Source organism: Botryllus schlosseri, chromosome 3 (genome assembly GCF_051294905.1).
Source record: "Botryllus schlosseri isolate E-star chromosome 3, Bs_hap1, whole genome shotgun sequence".
Lineage (NCBI taxonomy): Eukaryota > Metazoa > Chordata > Ascidiacea > Stolidobranchia > Styelidae > Botryllus > Botryllus schlosseri.
The window spans coordinates 2,415,883-2,430,752 of NC_137238.1; the positions used below are offsets into that span (position 1 = coordinate 2,415,883).

At 42.0% G+C, this 14,870-nt stretch overlaps 2 protein-coding genes and 1 long non-coding RNA gene across 3 annotated transcripts; all 3 read right to left on the bottom strand.

Moving 5' to 3' along the window:
* Positions 1–4,684: 4,684 nt before the first annotated feature.
* Positions 4,685–7,794, bottom strand: LOC145435534 (general transcription factor II-I repeat domain-containing protein 2-like). The gene has a single exon (XM_080312804.1). The coding sequence runs from the start codon at positions 7,590–7,592 to the stop codon at positions 6,024–6,026; it is 1,569 nt and encodes a 522-aa protein (XP_080168930.1). The 5' UTR covers positions 7,593–7,794; the 3' UTR covers positions 4,685–6,023.
* Positions 7,795–12,444: 4,650 nt separating this feature from the next.
* LOC145435536 (uncharacterized) lies at positions 12,445–13,724 on the bottom strand. The gene is made up of 3 exons (XM_080312805.1): positions 13,360–13,724; positions 12,845–12,997; positions 12,445–12,782 (listed from the first exon to the last, which is right to left on the bottom strand). The coding sequence occupies exons 1-3, from the start codon at positions 13,487–13,489 to the stop codon at positions 12,688–12,690; spliced, it is 378 nt and encodes a 125-aa protein (XP_080168931.1). The 5' UTR covers positions 13,490–13,724; the 3' UTR covers positions 12,445–12,687.
* Positions 13,725–13,782: 58 nt separating this feature from the next.
* LOC145435537 (uncharacterized) lies at positions 13,783–14,583 on the bottom strand. Its single transcript, XR_013913880.1, has 3 exons — positions 14,253–14,583; positions 14,021–14,182; positions 13,783–13,946 (listed from the first exon to the last, which is right to left on the bottom strand). It is a non-coding gene; the product is annotated as an uncharacterized LOC145435537 (long non-coding RNA).
* Between the last annotated feature and the right edge of the window lie 287 nt (positions 14,584–14,870).

The following is a 14,870-nucleotide window of genomic DNA, read 5'->3' on the forward strand; positions in this document are numbered from 1 at the left end:
CTTGACTCGGCGCTTCAGAAATGTGGATTGACTCGTGACTCGGAGCAAAATTTACTAGTCATTTTCAAGTCATTAAGTAAACGGTGTCGAATAAATCATTCTATCTTATGTATGTCGGTGTCGGGGTTACGTGATACGCCGGCGTCACTCGCGAGAGCAACCAGTCATTCACTGATTGATTGTACGTTTCACTGATCCTCCATTGTTACATCGCAAATAAATTGACCGCAAACGCAACGATCACAGCTTCCGTTGTCGTACTAGCACTAGCAGTTGATTAATCTAATAGCAACGTATCTTTGATTCTTAGACGGCCCAGTGCTTACGTTGCGCAGTGCTCACCTTTACCAATACTCTTGTATGATTTATATCGAACGAATATGGTTTATGAGCTTATATTCTCACGAACCGGTAGTGTATTGTACCACATCAATTCGCTCAACTTCTCGAGGCTTCGTATTCGATCCTCTATATTAACTGATAATAACGGACTGCAGCATGTAGCTATACAGTAACTTACGTATTTTATTAGTAGTTCTACGTGTGCGTGAGCGACGTCATGATTTCAGATTGAATACATGCATCGTACAACAGGGAGCGACGTCACCATATATCCATCTATTTATTTTTGGTGCACAAATATAGATACTAACTAATGGATTTACCGCTCTGAATTCTGCAGTGAGTATATAACGTCCAATTTTGTTTAAAAACCCCAGCCGCCCAGCATCTAGTAGCTATAGTGCATCTTCGAGGTCGCTAACACCCCAGGGGGGACCTTTGAAAACCACTAGATTAGGTGGTGAAGACTGTGATCCCATGGTGTCCCTTCTGGTTGGTACGACAAGTAGTATTGTGATCCCTTTGTAAATTTTACGCGCAGAGTGTCGACTATTGATGTTTTATGTTGTAGCAGCAGTCGATAATTTTTTTTAGCGTACCTACAACTTCGTGAACGTGGAAAAGTGATTAATTTTTTTTTAAACTATAATGCGTAATATCGAAGTAATGGTGAGCAATGCTCACCGTATATGCTCACTGAGCATATACGGAAGAGTAGCTTATAGACAAGCCAATCACGGAATCGTTTTGTCCCCAGTTACTAAGACTCGTCAACAGGGCCGTAACAGCACTTCGTCAGGCCCCCCCCAAAACGTTGGTCATGGGCCCCCCATAGGGTGATAAACCGAACCTCTGGGGGGGCTTCGCCCCCCAGACCCCCCTTGGCTATACGCTGTTTACCGCTACTAATCGTGTGTGTTGAGCGTCCGTTTAGTGGGCCAGCTTTGTAGACGCGCGAAGCGCGGAAAATTTCAAAATTCATCATTGAATCGGTCAATATGATCGAGAATTGAATATATATTGTTATCAATTTTATCCTCTCTCTGCCCACGTAATCAGATTTACCGGTAGACCTAAGTGAGGTGTATTTGAAATGGTAGGACCCCTCAATAATAATTAAACATATTCGGGCGTATACCCGTTCGCAGGAACGAAACAGCACTTGGCCAGGCCCCCCAATAAAACTTGGGTCTTGGGCTCCCATAGGGTGATAAACCGCCCCCACCCCCCATCACGTTGTTCGCTTTTGTCACGAAATAAGGTCCCCAGTTTAGTGAGCCAGCGCGATAATTCATGATAAAATCGGTCAATAATATTGGGAATTGCATATATATTGCTATCAATTTCTTGTTCTCTCTGTTTACGTTATCAGATTTACCGGTAGAGCTGAATGAGGTGTCTTGGAAACTGTAGGGCCCGTAAATATTAATTTAAAAATATTCGGGCGGGCGGCCCCGTTGGTATGACTTCGTTTCATGATGTCATTTTGTGATCTCCTGTCTGTTATATCAAAAAATACAGAATCGCCCAAATGTACTAAACTAACGACGCACACGATTTCAAATTGGTATTTCTTCACGGGCATACAATTTTTCCATGCGGAATGGTATTTGTCTTGTGAGGTTCAGATTGCCAAGACAGGAACATTCGGCGCCAGTCATTTAGGCGCCTATGGACAATTAAACCTATATGCATTTTGCATATATAACGAAGTTTTCGGTCAGCGTAAGCGGGCAGTCCTTTTTGGCCCAGGTTTTCTCGCTGCCGATCGTTCTGGCACACTTCTTGGAGTCGCATGCTACATGTTCTAAAACCTTAAATGTCTCGCCGATATGTCCATTTCAATAAATCTTGCGTATTTTGTCTTAGGGAAGAGTAGGCTACCAAATAACTAAGAAAGTTGGCAACTTTAAAGCGCGCGCAGCGCGAAAATTTTTTGAAAAAGTTGCATAAATTTTTGAAAAATACTCAATAATTTATGCTAATTCGCGAAATAATTTTGGGCCCCCTTCGAGCTCGGGCCCCCCCCCAATTGGGGGGTTTGGGGTGCGGCAGTTACGGTCCTGCTCGTCAATGAAGAATACTGCCCTTATCCCGCAAACAATCTAGTACGCTCGATGGCCTAATTCTGCTACTAATGTCCAGTTAATAATATGAATTGAATATATGTTGGAGAAAACACCTAACTATGAGCTAACGGTATCAGGGGTAGGCAAAAGGTGGACCGAAACGCAGATTGCGATAGCGGGACCTTTCATGTTATGCCGGGAAAACTTATCACTGCACATTAAAATCTTAAATACCCAAAGGGAAGCCGGTGGTGGGGCGAGGATTATTTTCATGTTATCGAAAAAAATGAATCATCTTCAGTGTTAATTCGCCTCCTCTTCCAGTCCTCACGAGCTTAACCCAAATGTTCAATTACAATATATTTGGAAGGGTCACGCCAAACGGTGTCTGAACACCCCTTTGCACAGCAAACCAAATATATCTGCGTGGGTGCAGTTCCAAATACGTGTTGTTAGGGGAGAACCAACAAGATGAAGTGACGAATAAACAAACAAACAAGCAAAGGGGCGTACTTTTAAAACGTTCTGTGACTGTTGGTATATTACGCACTCTAATCGCTCTCTGCGCTATAATGGCACGACGACTTTACAGAACTCCTGTAGTGTAGACTTTCAGCGTGAGTACTGGAGGTCAATCAGTTGGGTGGCAAGCTGCGTAGGTGAATATTCTAAAAAGAACGGGCTATCGAACACGGACTGTGCTACGCAAGCAGTTATGGTCCAAGCAACTCGCATGATAGAGTGATTAATCTGCCTATAGAATGAACCGGAAACCCGATTGCAATACCTCACGTTAGAATTCCTGTTATCGTGAAGCGACATGCAGCACACGCACATAACGGGGAATGTAATTTGAAATGGGATAGCAATTATGCTGCGTTCAGATTGCTGAGCACTGATTTCCTCAGGGCAAGAGACCGTGTCGACGGCTGTTGCGTATCTATCCGTAGGATCTCGTGCCGCTGTCCAATCGATTCTCACTAATTGGTGGCACTGATAGTACGAATTGCTGAATTACAAATGAGCGAAGAAATATAGAGATATATACGATCGGCATTTCATACAGGCGTTTAATAAACGAAGTTAATAATGTAAAGAATTTGTTTTTCAAGTGAGTCTATTATCAAATTGAAGCCCCACAATTGGGGTATTCCCCACCGGTTGGAAACACTTGCATTAGAATATATCTTTAAATATAATTTTACATCACTACAATAATTTCGCGACAGCTGATGAAATGTATATTTTCCCCGCCAATTTGTGGGTCACACCAGGGTTGTAATAACTCGAGTCATGACTCACTGGAAACCGACTCGAATCACGATTTTCTGATGACTCGACTCAAATCAATCTTTTCATTGACCCGACTTGGACTCGAGTCATTGGGCATGACTCAAACTAAGTCATATGACTCGAGACTCGGACGGCCAAGACCGACATTTCATTGTAATTTTTATAAGAATTAAGTAACCACAATCTTGGGATTTCGTCTATTGGTACTGGTACTTGAAAATGCGACGAGAAACTTCCCAAAGTAGGGAAAATTAGTATATTATAAATGCGAACCCTTCGATATCACCAAACAGAGTTATAAAAAGTGAGTTTAACACGACTTTAACTGGAAAGTGAACAGTCAACACAATGACTTGGACTCGGACTCTAGTCATAATACCATGACTCGGACTCGGCCTTCTGCTTATTTGACTTGGACTCGGACTTGACTCTCCGTTTAGTGAAAATGACTCGACTTGACTCGAGTCAAAACTATAAAAGTGAGAGTGACTTGTGACTCGGAGCCATGTGACTTGTTTATAACCATGGGCCACACTCAATAGCTTCATTAGCCAACATCAAGGTGTCCGCTGTCCAATGGTCCATTATATCAGAAATAACCTGATTTCATGAAGTAACAATGCGTGTTGTAGGCCGACATATCGTAATATCGCCTCAGGACAAGCTACATATTTTTGAATTACAATTATGGTTCTGTCAAATTGATATTGCTTGGTGATCATCCTGCCAAAGCACAGAAAATTATTTCAAAGTTCAACAAATTGATAAAAATATTCATATGACTTCTACATTCTTAGAGTCTACGATTTTAAAATCTCATTGGTTATTTACGTAGTGGAAATTAAGATAAGCAAATGCAATTGTAACGCGACAGCGGTCGAATATCATTTATTTTATGCTATTTAACTTGGAATGAATATCATCCATAATGTCATCTTCATTCGTATGCGCGTCGCGCAACTTTGTTGTCTTCAAATAGATGTCGACTAGGGTTAGTTCGGATATCAATAATTTTCACTATCCGGATAACGGATATATCCGGATATTTTGGAATTTATCTAACCGGTTAACCGGATAATAACTGCTAAGTGAGACAATCGATTTCATTAGATCTGCATGTAAAACGGATCGCAAAATCATTACACAGTGTTATTGTAGAGTACCTACCTAAGTACCTACGCGCGCAGTATGAGCGAATACGAGAAAAACCACGCAAATTTAATGTTCACTGCTTCTGCAATGCCCTCTTTTGAAAGCACAGATGCATCAATTGTGGGATCCTGTAGCCGGGACCGGAATTTTGTAACAAAGAGTCCACGTTCATTGAATGCTTTTTCAGCTTCCACAGAAGTGGGCTGAATAGAAAGCAGCGCTTCGTAGAGAGTCAAAAGGTTGGCAGGTCGTACGCCGGAAACTTCAACGGCTTTACATCCTTTTGACCATCCTTATGTTTAGGTTTGGAGTTCTAGAAGGACGACTAGCTGACACTGGAATTGATGCCGACATGATACCTCGCTCTAATTCACGTGATCAGGCACGCAGCCAGCCGAAAATGTAGGGGGATTGAAATAAAATCAGGGGGTTTCGATTTTTTTTTCGAATTAATCATCAGCGGAAATCAATTACGCTTGCACGCACGCACATTTTTGCGAACATTCGATGTCATTCAGTTTCGCGGTGTCACTCTCGGAATCACTAATTAGAATACACTTAAAGGCATATCGTCAACAAGCCATCGAGAGATAGGAGCCAATGCATGCTGGGTCCGAGATGGTTAGGCCAGCGACTATATCGTTCGTAGGCCTATTGCAGATGCGATTGTGTAGGTCAGGGGTCGCCAACTCAAAAGGGGTCGCGGGCCACTTTTTAGACTTGCACGAGGTCGCGGGCCGCAATAATGTAGTAGCGAGACAAACACGCCATACATCTTAGAAAGCATGTTTATGAAACATTACTGAGTCTACTACATCATCGTGCACTTCCTAACGTGGCCATAGGCATATAGTTACGACAAAAGAAACATTGTTTATTAACGAAATTTCAATACAACGAAAAAAACATCATGATCATCACTTCAAATATGATTAAATTATACGCTGCGCTTGAGACCTGACAACGCTTTCCAGCGACTAAAGAATCGATGTCAGGGCTGATGGAGCGTTGGTTCGCAAGTCTCAAAATTGCTTTGAGATGCTCATCTGTTAGTCGCGAGCGTAAGGCTGATTTATTGATCTTCATGGTCGAGAAAAATTGCTCGCAGACATACGTACTGCCAAACATTGCGAGGATCTTCCGGAAGTGCGAAGAAAGCTTCGGAAACTAATGCTGCGGCAAGTACTTGAAGAATTCAGGCAAGGCTACTTCCGAATACTTTTCCTTCATTGCCGAGTCACATTGGAGATCCAACAATTCCATTTGATATTCCTCGGTGACTGATCCGACATCAATAGTCATTGGTGTAGCAAAAAGAGCAAGTTCATTTTCCAGAGTCACAAAATCCTGAAATCTTGAATTGAATTCCGTATTCAACAACATGAGTTTATCAGAATATTGCTTCATATTCCCGAGCTCGACTGTTGTCAACGACCGGAGAGTTGCAAAATGAGCAAGGTTTCCGACTTCAAGTTGCTTTGTCCATAGCATCAGTTTGCGCCTAAATGATTTGATTGAATCGTACATCGCAGTTACAACTTTCATTCGACCTTGTAATGTGGTGTTTAAATCGTTCAGATGTGCCGTAATATCGCATAAAAACGCAAGATCAGAAATGAATTGTGCGTCTCCCAACTCTGGCACGTCTGCATCTTTCAGCGCCATGAATAAACCAATCTCATCTCTCAATGCGAAAAAACGTCTCAGCACATTACCACGACTGAGCCATCGCACTTCCGTGTGGTATAATATTTCGCCATACTCACTCTCGGTGGCTTCTAAGAAAGCTTTGAACTGACGATGATTCAGGCCCCTCGAGCGAATGAAATTCACGGTTTTTACTACTACGTTCATAACACCACTCATTCCCAAATATTTGCTACACAATGCCTCTTGGTGTATAATGCAATGTATGGCATGGATAGGAACGCCTAATGTCGTCATCTTGTTTCGTAGAAGCCCAACTAGGCCTACTTTTTCTGACCTCATGGCTGGAGCTCCATCGGTGGCTACTGAGACCAGCTTACACCAATCCAAATCGGCATGGTCGACACATTTGTTTAGCTCGCGGAATATGTCTCGCCCTGTCGTCGTAGTTTTCATTGGCAGGACCTCCAGAAGTTCCTCCGTGACGTTAAAATCTCTGTCGACTCCTCGGACAAATACAGCCAAGACAGCGCTGTCGGTGATGTCGGTACTCTCATCCAGTGCCAATGAAAATGATTGGAAATTCTTTCCAATTGAGGATAGTTGTTGATACGAGTCTGCAGCCAATTCCGTGACACGACGAGCAACTGTACTGGCTGAAAGACTGACGTCCTCGAAGAGCTTGATCTTTTCTGGACATAATATTTCACTAGCCTTCAGTAGACATCGCTTCACATAATTTCCTTCGACAAATGGTCTCGAGTCCTGCGCAATCATTTCAGATAGGGCAAAACTGGCTTTAACTGACAGTTCATTTGCTTTTTTCAGATTTGAGAAGTGGCTCTGCTGCTTATTCAAAGAATTCTTTAGTTGCGTCAACTTCTGTTCACGGTGTTTTCCAGTATAGTCTTGAAACTTATCCTTGTGTAAAGACTCATAGTGGCGACGAACATTGTATTCCTTTCGGACAGCAATGGTAGAATAGCAGACGAGACATTGTATTTGGCCGTTGCACTCTGAAACGAAATAGTTCAGTTCCCATATTTCCTGAAATGTCCTGTTCTCGTCCGATATCTTTCTTTTGGGCATCGTAAGTATGTAGGGAAGAAAAATCGCGAGAAACACGATTCCAGACTCCAACTCACCTAGTACGCGTATGAGGAAGTATCGAACTGTTTTGTAGGCCTATGCGTCTCGATCATTGTCAATGTCTGGTCCATTATTACGTCACAAAGTGTACCACTTCCTATCAGCTGATCATCTCTCGAGGGAGTGGAATTACCATCGCCAATGTGTTTTCAACGAGTGAGTGAAAATAATGTAGGTCACATGAGAATAGAATATTTTGATCAACAACATTTTGAAACTGGAATTAATTTCAGCATTTCAATATTATTTACTCGGTGTTCATTCAAAATTTCAAATGGGTTCGCGGGCCGCAAAATATGACCTCGCGGGCCGCGTGTTGGTGACCCCTGGTGTAGGTCAACGATAATATCGTGAGCACCAAGCCAATGAAGATGCGATTGTGCAGGTCAGCGATTGAATAGTGTGTACACTGCACAATGCACATGGCCTATTGCAGATGCGATTCTTCAATCCAGTGGAACTATCGGCTTGTTGAAGACGCGATAAATCAGGTCAGATACGATAGCCGAGCGCGCGGCAATCAATGACCTAATTTAACGATCTTCTCAGCAGGAGATCGCATCACATTCAATGTTCCCTCTAATTTTCGACGAGTCTGCGACCACTCACCAACTTAAGGGTGATGGACACTAGTTTACATTGAAGGCGAAGGCTCTGTTTGTTTATTATAATTTGGAGCGCCTCATTACGCCTCAATACGCTTCATTACGCTTCGCCTCACTGCGCTCGAAAATCGATCTCCGAGCGTTTTTTTCGTGGCGTAGGGAAGCGCACAGCGGCGGCAACTCGGACTCGCGGTCGTAGTCGAATCAGTATATCGCGATGCCGGTATTGATGAGTAGAGACGGAAAGAAAAAACGACTCCTTGGCGTTGACTTTGTTACTTTTGACTGAAACTGAAGAAAAGAAAAGATTGAGGGTTGACCCAATATTGAAGAAAAGAGAAACTTTAGGTAGGTAGACCACTAATGCTTTATATTACTCTTATGAAATGAAGTATTTCCCAGTACCAATTTTAACCTACTCAGAATCGGTTCGTGTGCTGGAAAAAGTTGTCTGACAGGCCAGATGCGACTCGCGGGTCGTATGTTTGACGACCCTGCTCTAGAACCATCCGTGCCAAAAGCGATATCATTTTTGGCTGATTTCAATTTTTGATGTTTCACCGGCCCGCCAAATACCTTATAAAATTTTATCGGTCCACTAGGTGAAAATTTGAGAACCACTGCTCAGCACTTATGTGAAGTACCATAAATGCTTTTTTCAACTCATAAATACTATTCAATGGCATAGCCAATTCTCAATTATCTCACTATCCTTTCCACTTGGCTATTTCAATGAGGTGGACCAATTTCCTGCTAATCCGTGCCGTATCTTTTTTTTTTGTTTATTGGCGATGTCTCCATCCAAACACCACCATAGGCCCTTGTCAAGATCAAAACAAATAGGAAAGACATCCCTACCTCTACCGCAGTTGTTCCCAACCTTTTTCGGTGTCAGGGCCAAATTTAGAATTTCAGAGTCGGTCGGGGTCGCACCAATACCAGGGCAATGAAACATACCCAAAATAGTCATCAATATATGAAAATCGGCAGTATTCTGATCAATCGTTATTGTTATGGTCATTGTGCTGCTGCGCTCCCAGTGCTCAGAACAATCGACCCTTGGTGGCTATTTAGGAGTAGTTTTATTGCGCTGGCGAGATTTCAATTCGTATTTTTGCATTCATTGCAACACTAGCTTTCGATAATGACCAGACCTATTAAATTATTCGGACGCTTCGGTCGTGAGCTGTAGGACTACCAATTATGCTGCTTTCGGGGCAGTTTTGTGAGTCAGCTTTTATCGCCTATAAGCGCGAAAATTTTCTATAATTCAGATTGAATCGGTCAATACGATCGGGAATCGAATATATATTGCCATCAATTTTTATCCTCTCTCTGCTCGCGTAATCAGTTTTACATGTAGAGCCGAGGGAGGTGTGTTTGAAAAGGTGGGACTACTCAAAAATAATTAAACATCTACTAGCGTATACCCGTTGGCAGGTACGAAACAGCACTTCGTCAGCCCCCTCCCCAAAAATAATAATAAATAAAAATAAAATAAACTTGGGTCTTGGGCTCCCATAGGATGATAAACCTACCCCTGTTACCTTTTCGCTGTTGCCACAAAACTAATGGTACTGTTAAGTGGGCCAGAGCGAAGCGCGAAAATTTTCGATAATTGATGATAAAATCGTTCAATATGATCGGGAATTGCATATATATTGCTATCAATTTCTTGTCCTCGCTTCTCACGTAATCAGATTAACCGGTAGAGCCGAGTAAGGTGTCTTGGAAACTGTAGGGCCCGTTAGTATGATTCCGTAACAAGTTATTTCGTGACCTCCTGTCTGCTATATCAAAAATATAGAATCGCCCAAACGTAGGCTTCTGAACTGAAAGACGCACACGATTTCAAATTGTTATTTCTTCACTGGAATATAATTTTTCCCTGTCCCGTGAGGTTCAGATTACCTAGGCAGTATTTTGTATATATAACGAAGTCTTCAGTCATCATAAGGGCAGTCCTGTTGGGCCAAGGTTTTCTCGCTGCCGATCGTTCTGACCCACTTCTTGGAGTCGCATGTTACATGGCCTAAAACTTAATATGTCTTGGTGCGTCGTGGCGCGGTAATGGCCAACGCCGATTTGCCCAATGCCTATTTTTATAAATTTTACGCATTTTTTCTTGGGGATGACTACCCAAAAATCTCGATATTTGGCAGCATGAAATCACGCCTAGAGTGAAAAATTTTTGAAAAAGATGCATAATTTTGAAAAAACACTCTATAATTTATGCTAATTCACGAAATAATTTTTTGCCCCGTTGGGGGTTTCACATGCGGCAGTTATGGTCCTGTCTTTACCTAGTGACGATAGCAATCTACTCACTTTCCTGCAATCCTAATTAAAAACTCCAGACTCCAAGCCAAGCAAGTATATTTTATAAATATAAATTTTATTTGTTGTCATAACTCGATTTCCTAATATTTTCTGGGGGCCGCAAGAAGGCTAACTGGGGGCCGCGGTTGGGAATCATTGCTCTACAGGCATACCTGGAAATCCTATGTTGCCTCTCAGCTGCGCACGTGCGCAAATGCGCAGTGCTGACATGGTCTCTGCGCACACAAAATCTAAGTTGCACACGAAAAATCCGAAGTGATGACCTTTTTTTTTAGTCGTTACGCACTGTCGTCCAAGTGTCTGCGCAGTAAGTTGGTGAGTGTGCGCAGACTCGTCAAAAATTAGAGGTAACATTGCCTGGAACATGATTTTTAGTCATGACCGAGTGATGCAATTGGTCACCGTAAATACTATTATTTGTAAAATGAACGAAATTCCAATTTGACTGACCTCGGGTTCTACTGGTTGGAATTGAGTCAAATTTGGTAACATGACGATTTGACGACTAAGCCGATGAAATTTGAAAAAAAAATTTGTACGCTCCTATTGCTTACATTGAAAAACAGATCATTGATTAGAAACCATTTGATGTATTATTATATTTTTAGGCGAATATCATCGACTTGTTCAAGAGCTTCGGCACAATAATGAAGAAGAAGAATTGAAGAATTTAATAGAATATGGCATTTTCCAAATTGCCTCGGATCAATAGACGAGAAGCATGTCATGTCGCAAGCACCAGCCAACTCTGGCTCATTATTCTTCAACTATAAGAAATATTTTAGTATTGTGCTACTAGCAGTTGCTGATGCTTCATACAAGTTCAGAGTGGTTGACATTGGTGCGTACGGTGCTCAATGCGACAGCTCGATATTTGCGAATTCGGCCTTTGGCAAACATGTTTTGGGAAAGACATTGAGTGTACCCCCAGATAAACCGCTTCCTGGGGAAGTTGCTCCTCTCCCTCATGTTTTCATTGCGGATGAAGCATTCCCTTTGAAACCAATTTGCTAAGGCCTTTTCCTGGTTGTGATCTAGACAACTCAAAAAGAGTATACAATTATCGAATGAAATTATAGAATGAAATGCTGGTAATCTAATTCTAATCTAATTTGTAGAAGCTGAAAATTTTCAAGTTGTCGAAGTCTGTTCTTAATGAGAGAACATTGAAACTATTGCCACGTTGGAAGTTTTTAGGCGTCTTGCTGTCAAACACTGTTGTATGCTCCTGTGCAATATCATCTTGCTATTGGTAATTGTATCTACTGTCTCTCACTCTCGCATTAATGTTGAACAGTGGTATCAAAATGACTTGAGTCAATTTAACACATTTTGAGAAAATTGACTTGAAGTAAAGTTTTCATCTTCTTGCAGACATATATTCACCATGATCAACTTTGAATTAGTGAGACAGACATTAGCATGGTTAAGATATTGCCGAAAATTATTGTAAATTTTCAAAAACTGTATTTCTTCAAGTTTTGAAAAATAGATACTTTGATTCCACTGTTACGATATACGGAATTGTTGCTGTATGTGTGGCATTGAGAAAGTTGCCTACATTTATGCAACTCTAGTAGAATGCATGCTGGTCTCCATTTTCATGTTGTATTTCCTATGAAGTAGGCTACTGCACGACCGTACTAATATGAGTTTATCTGATTGTTATACTGTGAGCTGAACGAAAACATTCCGTGTTGTAGAATAAATGTATTCCTATTAACCTTTGTCGAGTGATGGACCCTGGTTTACACTGAAGCTGAAAGCCGGACACCAATACTTGATCAGTCGTAAGGGCCTTTTTGCACAGTAAAGACCTTCTGCAGGTTGACACAAATAACAACAGGTTAGAAATGGTTCATGTTATTTACAGGAAAGAAGGCTACTGCATGCCAATATACACAAAGTATATGGGTGCATCACAATTGAAACATAAGTAAACAGTCAAAGAAGGGAACTGCATGTTATTTACAGACATTATATTTGCGCATCCCAGTAAAACCATGAAAACTGGCAAGGGATGAGGCTACTACATATTCCATGTCTCCAACTAATCTTCACTTCTATTTTCTGCAACTACTTTCATAATTTCAATTTCCACTTTCAGCCTTTTCTCTGGATTCATACTTCTCCAAGAGCGGTGCAAGCATGCGTGCGAATAAGTCAACTTCGTCTTCTTTCTCATCTACAAAAATTAAACTAGATGCATTCAGGATATTTTTTCATAAATAAGATTGTAATAATTACCTGCAGTAAGGCGTTCAATCGCAGAAAGAATGATTCGCTCACGATCTGACGACCGTGAGTCTTGTTTGTTTTGCTTTCCTGGAACCAGTTTGCTTAATGGCGTGCTGCAATCACTTGGCAACGGTGGTGCTGGATCTCCAGAATGCAATGGTCCTGTAGAGTGATAGGCACATAATATACATCTATTCTATATACATAACGAAATACAATTTGACAGGGTGTTCACAATTAATATTTGTAACTGAACTGAGCTGCTGGTAACTAAAGTCCTGACCAATGTTCCCTCCAAGCTGCGCAAACGCGCATCGCTGATCCTGATACGGTCTCTGCGCACAGAAAATCTAAGTTGTGCACAAAAAATCCGAAGTGATGACCTTTTTTTGGTATTTACGTACTGTTGTCCAAGGGTATGCGCAGTGAGTTGGTGAGTGTGCGCAGACTCGTCAAAAATTAGAGGGAACATTGGTCTTGACCAACGTCTTTCATGTTACGTGAAATTTGAATGTTGTACTAACCTTGATTCTGCAAACCGCCATTCAGAACTTCAGTCAGGGTCAAAGTAACTAGTGGGTCATGTGTATCTAGAGCAGTGGTTCCCAACCTTTTTCGACCCATCGCCCCCTTTTCAAGGTCAACACCGATCATCGCCCCCCAAATTTTGTGCACCGATAATTGGGCATACAGGCTGTAATCACCGGCGGTTTGACTAAAAAAAAAAAGGTCATCTTTCTCTGCTCAGAGCTGAAAATAACGTTTTTTCTCTCCGAATGGCTAGGTGGATGACTAAAAAAAAAAAAAAAAAAAAAAAAAAAAAAAGGTCAGCCGTTTTGACGCGTCATCGCCCCCCTATCGCCCCCTTCGCTATTTTCGCCCCCCGTCGCCCCCTTTGTCCATTTTCGCCCCCCTATCGCCCCCTTCGTAATTTTCGCCCCCCTAGATCGCCAAATCGCCCCCTGGGGGGCGATATCGCCCACGTTGGGAACCACTGATCTAGAGGATCTTGTGTATCCATGGGGTCATGTGTAATGTATCGACGGCATTATGTGTATCCTCCAGGGAATCCTGTTCTTCACTACAATATTCGTCGACGTTTGAATATGTGCTGGAATAAACATATGAATTTATTTCATGATAGGAAATCGTATCTAATCAGTACCGTAACTAATAGTCATTTACCTTCGGATTTCAACAACTGCATCCAGAAAATCAAACATTGGCATTAGCTGCCACGGCCTGTATTTTGACTTTCCCGAACCAGATCTGGTTTGTTCTTGCATATTCTTTTTCTCCCGTCGATATTTATCACGGAGATAATTCCATTTCTTTTACATTCATCAACTATGAGAAAAAATAAGCAAAGCAATTGGTGAGTAGTTCGAAGTACTGTACGCGTTTTTTTTATAATTACCTGGAAATTGTACATCCCAGCTCACGCGTTCCTAGCAGTTTGCATAGCCACTTTGTCGCCTTACGATTTGTGTGACTTTAAATACAGCGCTGGGAATTGCCTTACCAATTCGATCAGTACCTCCGGATCCATTAATGCAGATTGCAAAATCACAGCCGTAATAGACATCGTGCCGGGAATGTTTGTTGTTAGCGCGCGAACAATCAGCTGATCTCAGTGACGCCTGACTGAGCACAATTTACGCTGCCAGTGTGAACCTCAGGTTCGCTTCACATAGTTTAGCTTAGTTTAGCCTAGCTTAGCTTATTCTCAGTGTACACCGCCCTTTACGATTTGTGTGACTTTAAATACAGCGCTGGGAATTGCCTTACCAATTCGATCAGTACCTCCGGATCCATTAATGCAGATTGCAAAATCACAGCCGTAATAGACATCGTGCCGGGAATGTTTGTTGTTAGCGCGCGAACAATCAGCTGATCTCAGTGACGCCTGACTGAGCACAATTTACGCTGCCAGTGTGAACCTCAGGTTCGCTTCACATAGTTTAGCTTAGTTTAGCCTAGCTTAGCTTATTCTCAGTGTACACCGCCCTTTACTGCGCAGACCCTTGGACAGCAG

Excerpts from the sequence above, each read along its gene's own strand:
- LOC145435536 (XM_080312805.1), bottom strand. The coding sequence starts at position 13,489 with ATGATCGGTGTTGACCTTGAAAAGGGGGCGATGGGTCGAAAAAGGTTG. Across the intron at positions 12,998-13,359 it reads TGGCGGTTTGCAGAATCAAG|GACCATTGCATTCTGGAGAT; the intron begins GTTAGTACAACA and ends ATCACTCTACAG. Across the intron at positions 12,783-12,844 it reads GATTGAACGCCTTACTGCAG|ATGAGAAAGAAGACGAAGTT; the intron begins GTAATTATTACA and ends TAATTTTTGTAG.
- LOC145435534 (XM_080312804.1), bottom strand. The coding sequence starts at position 7,592 with ATGCCCAAAAGAAAGATATCGGACGAGAACAGGACATTTCAGGAAATA.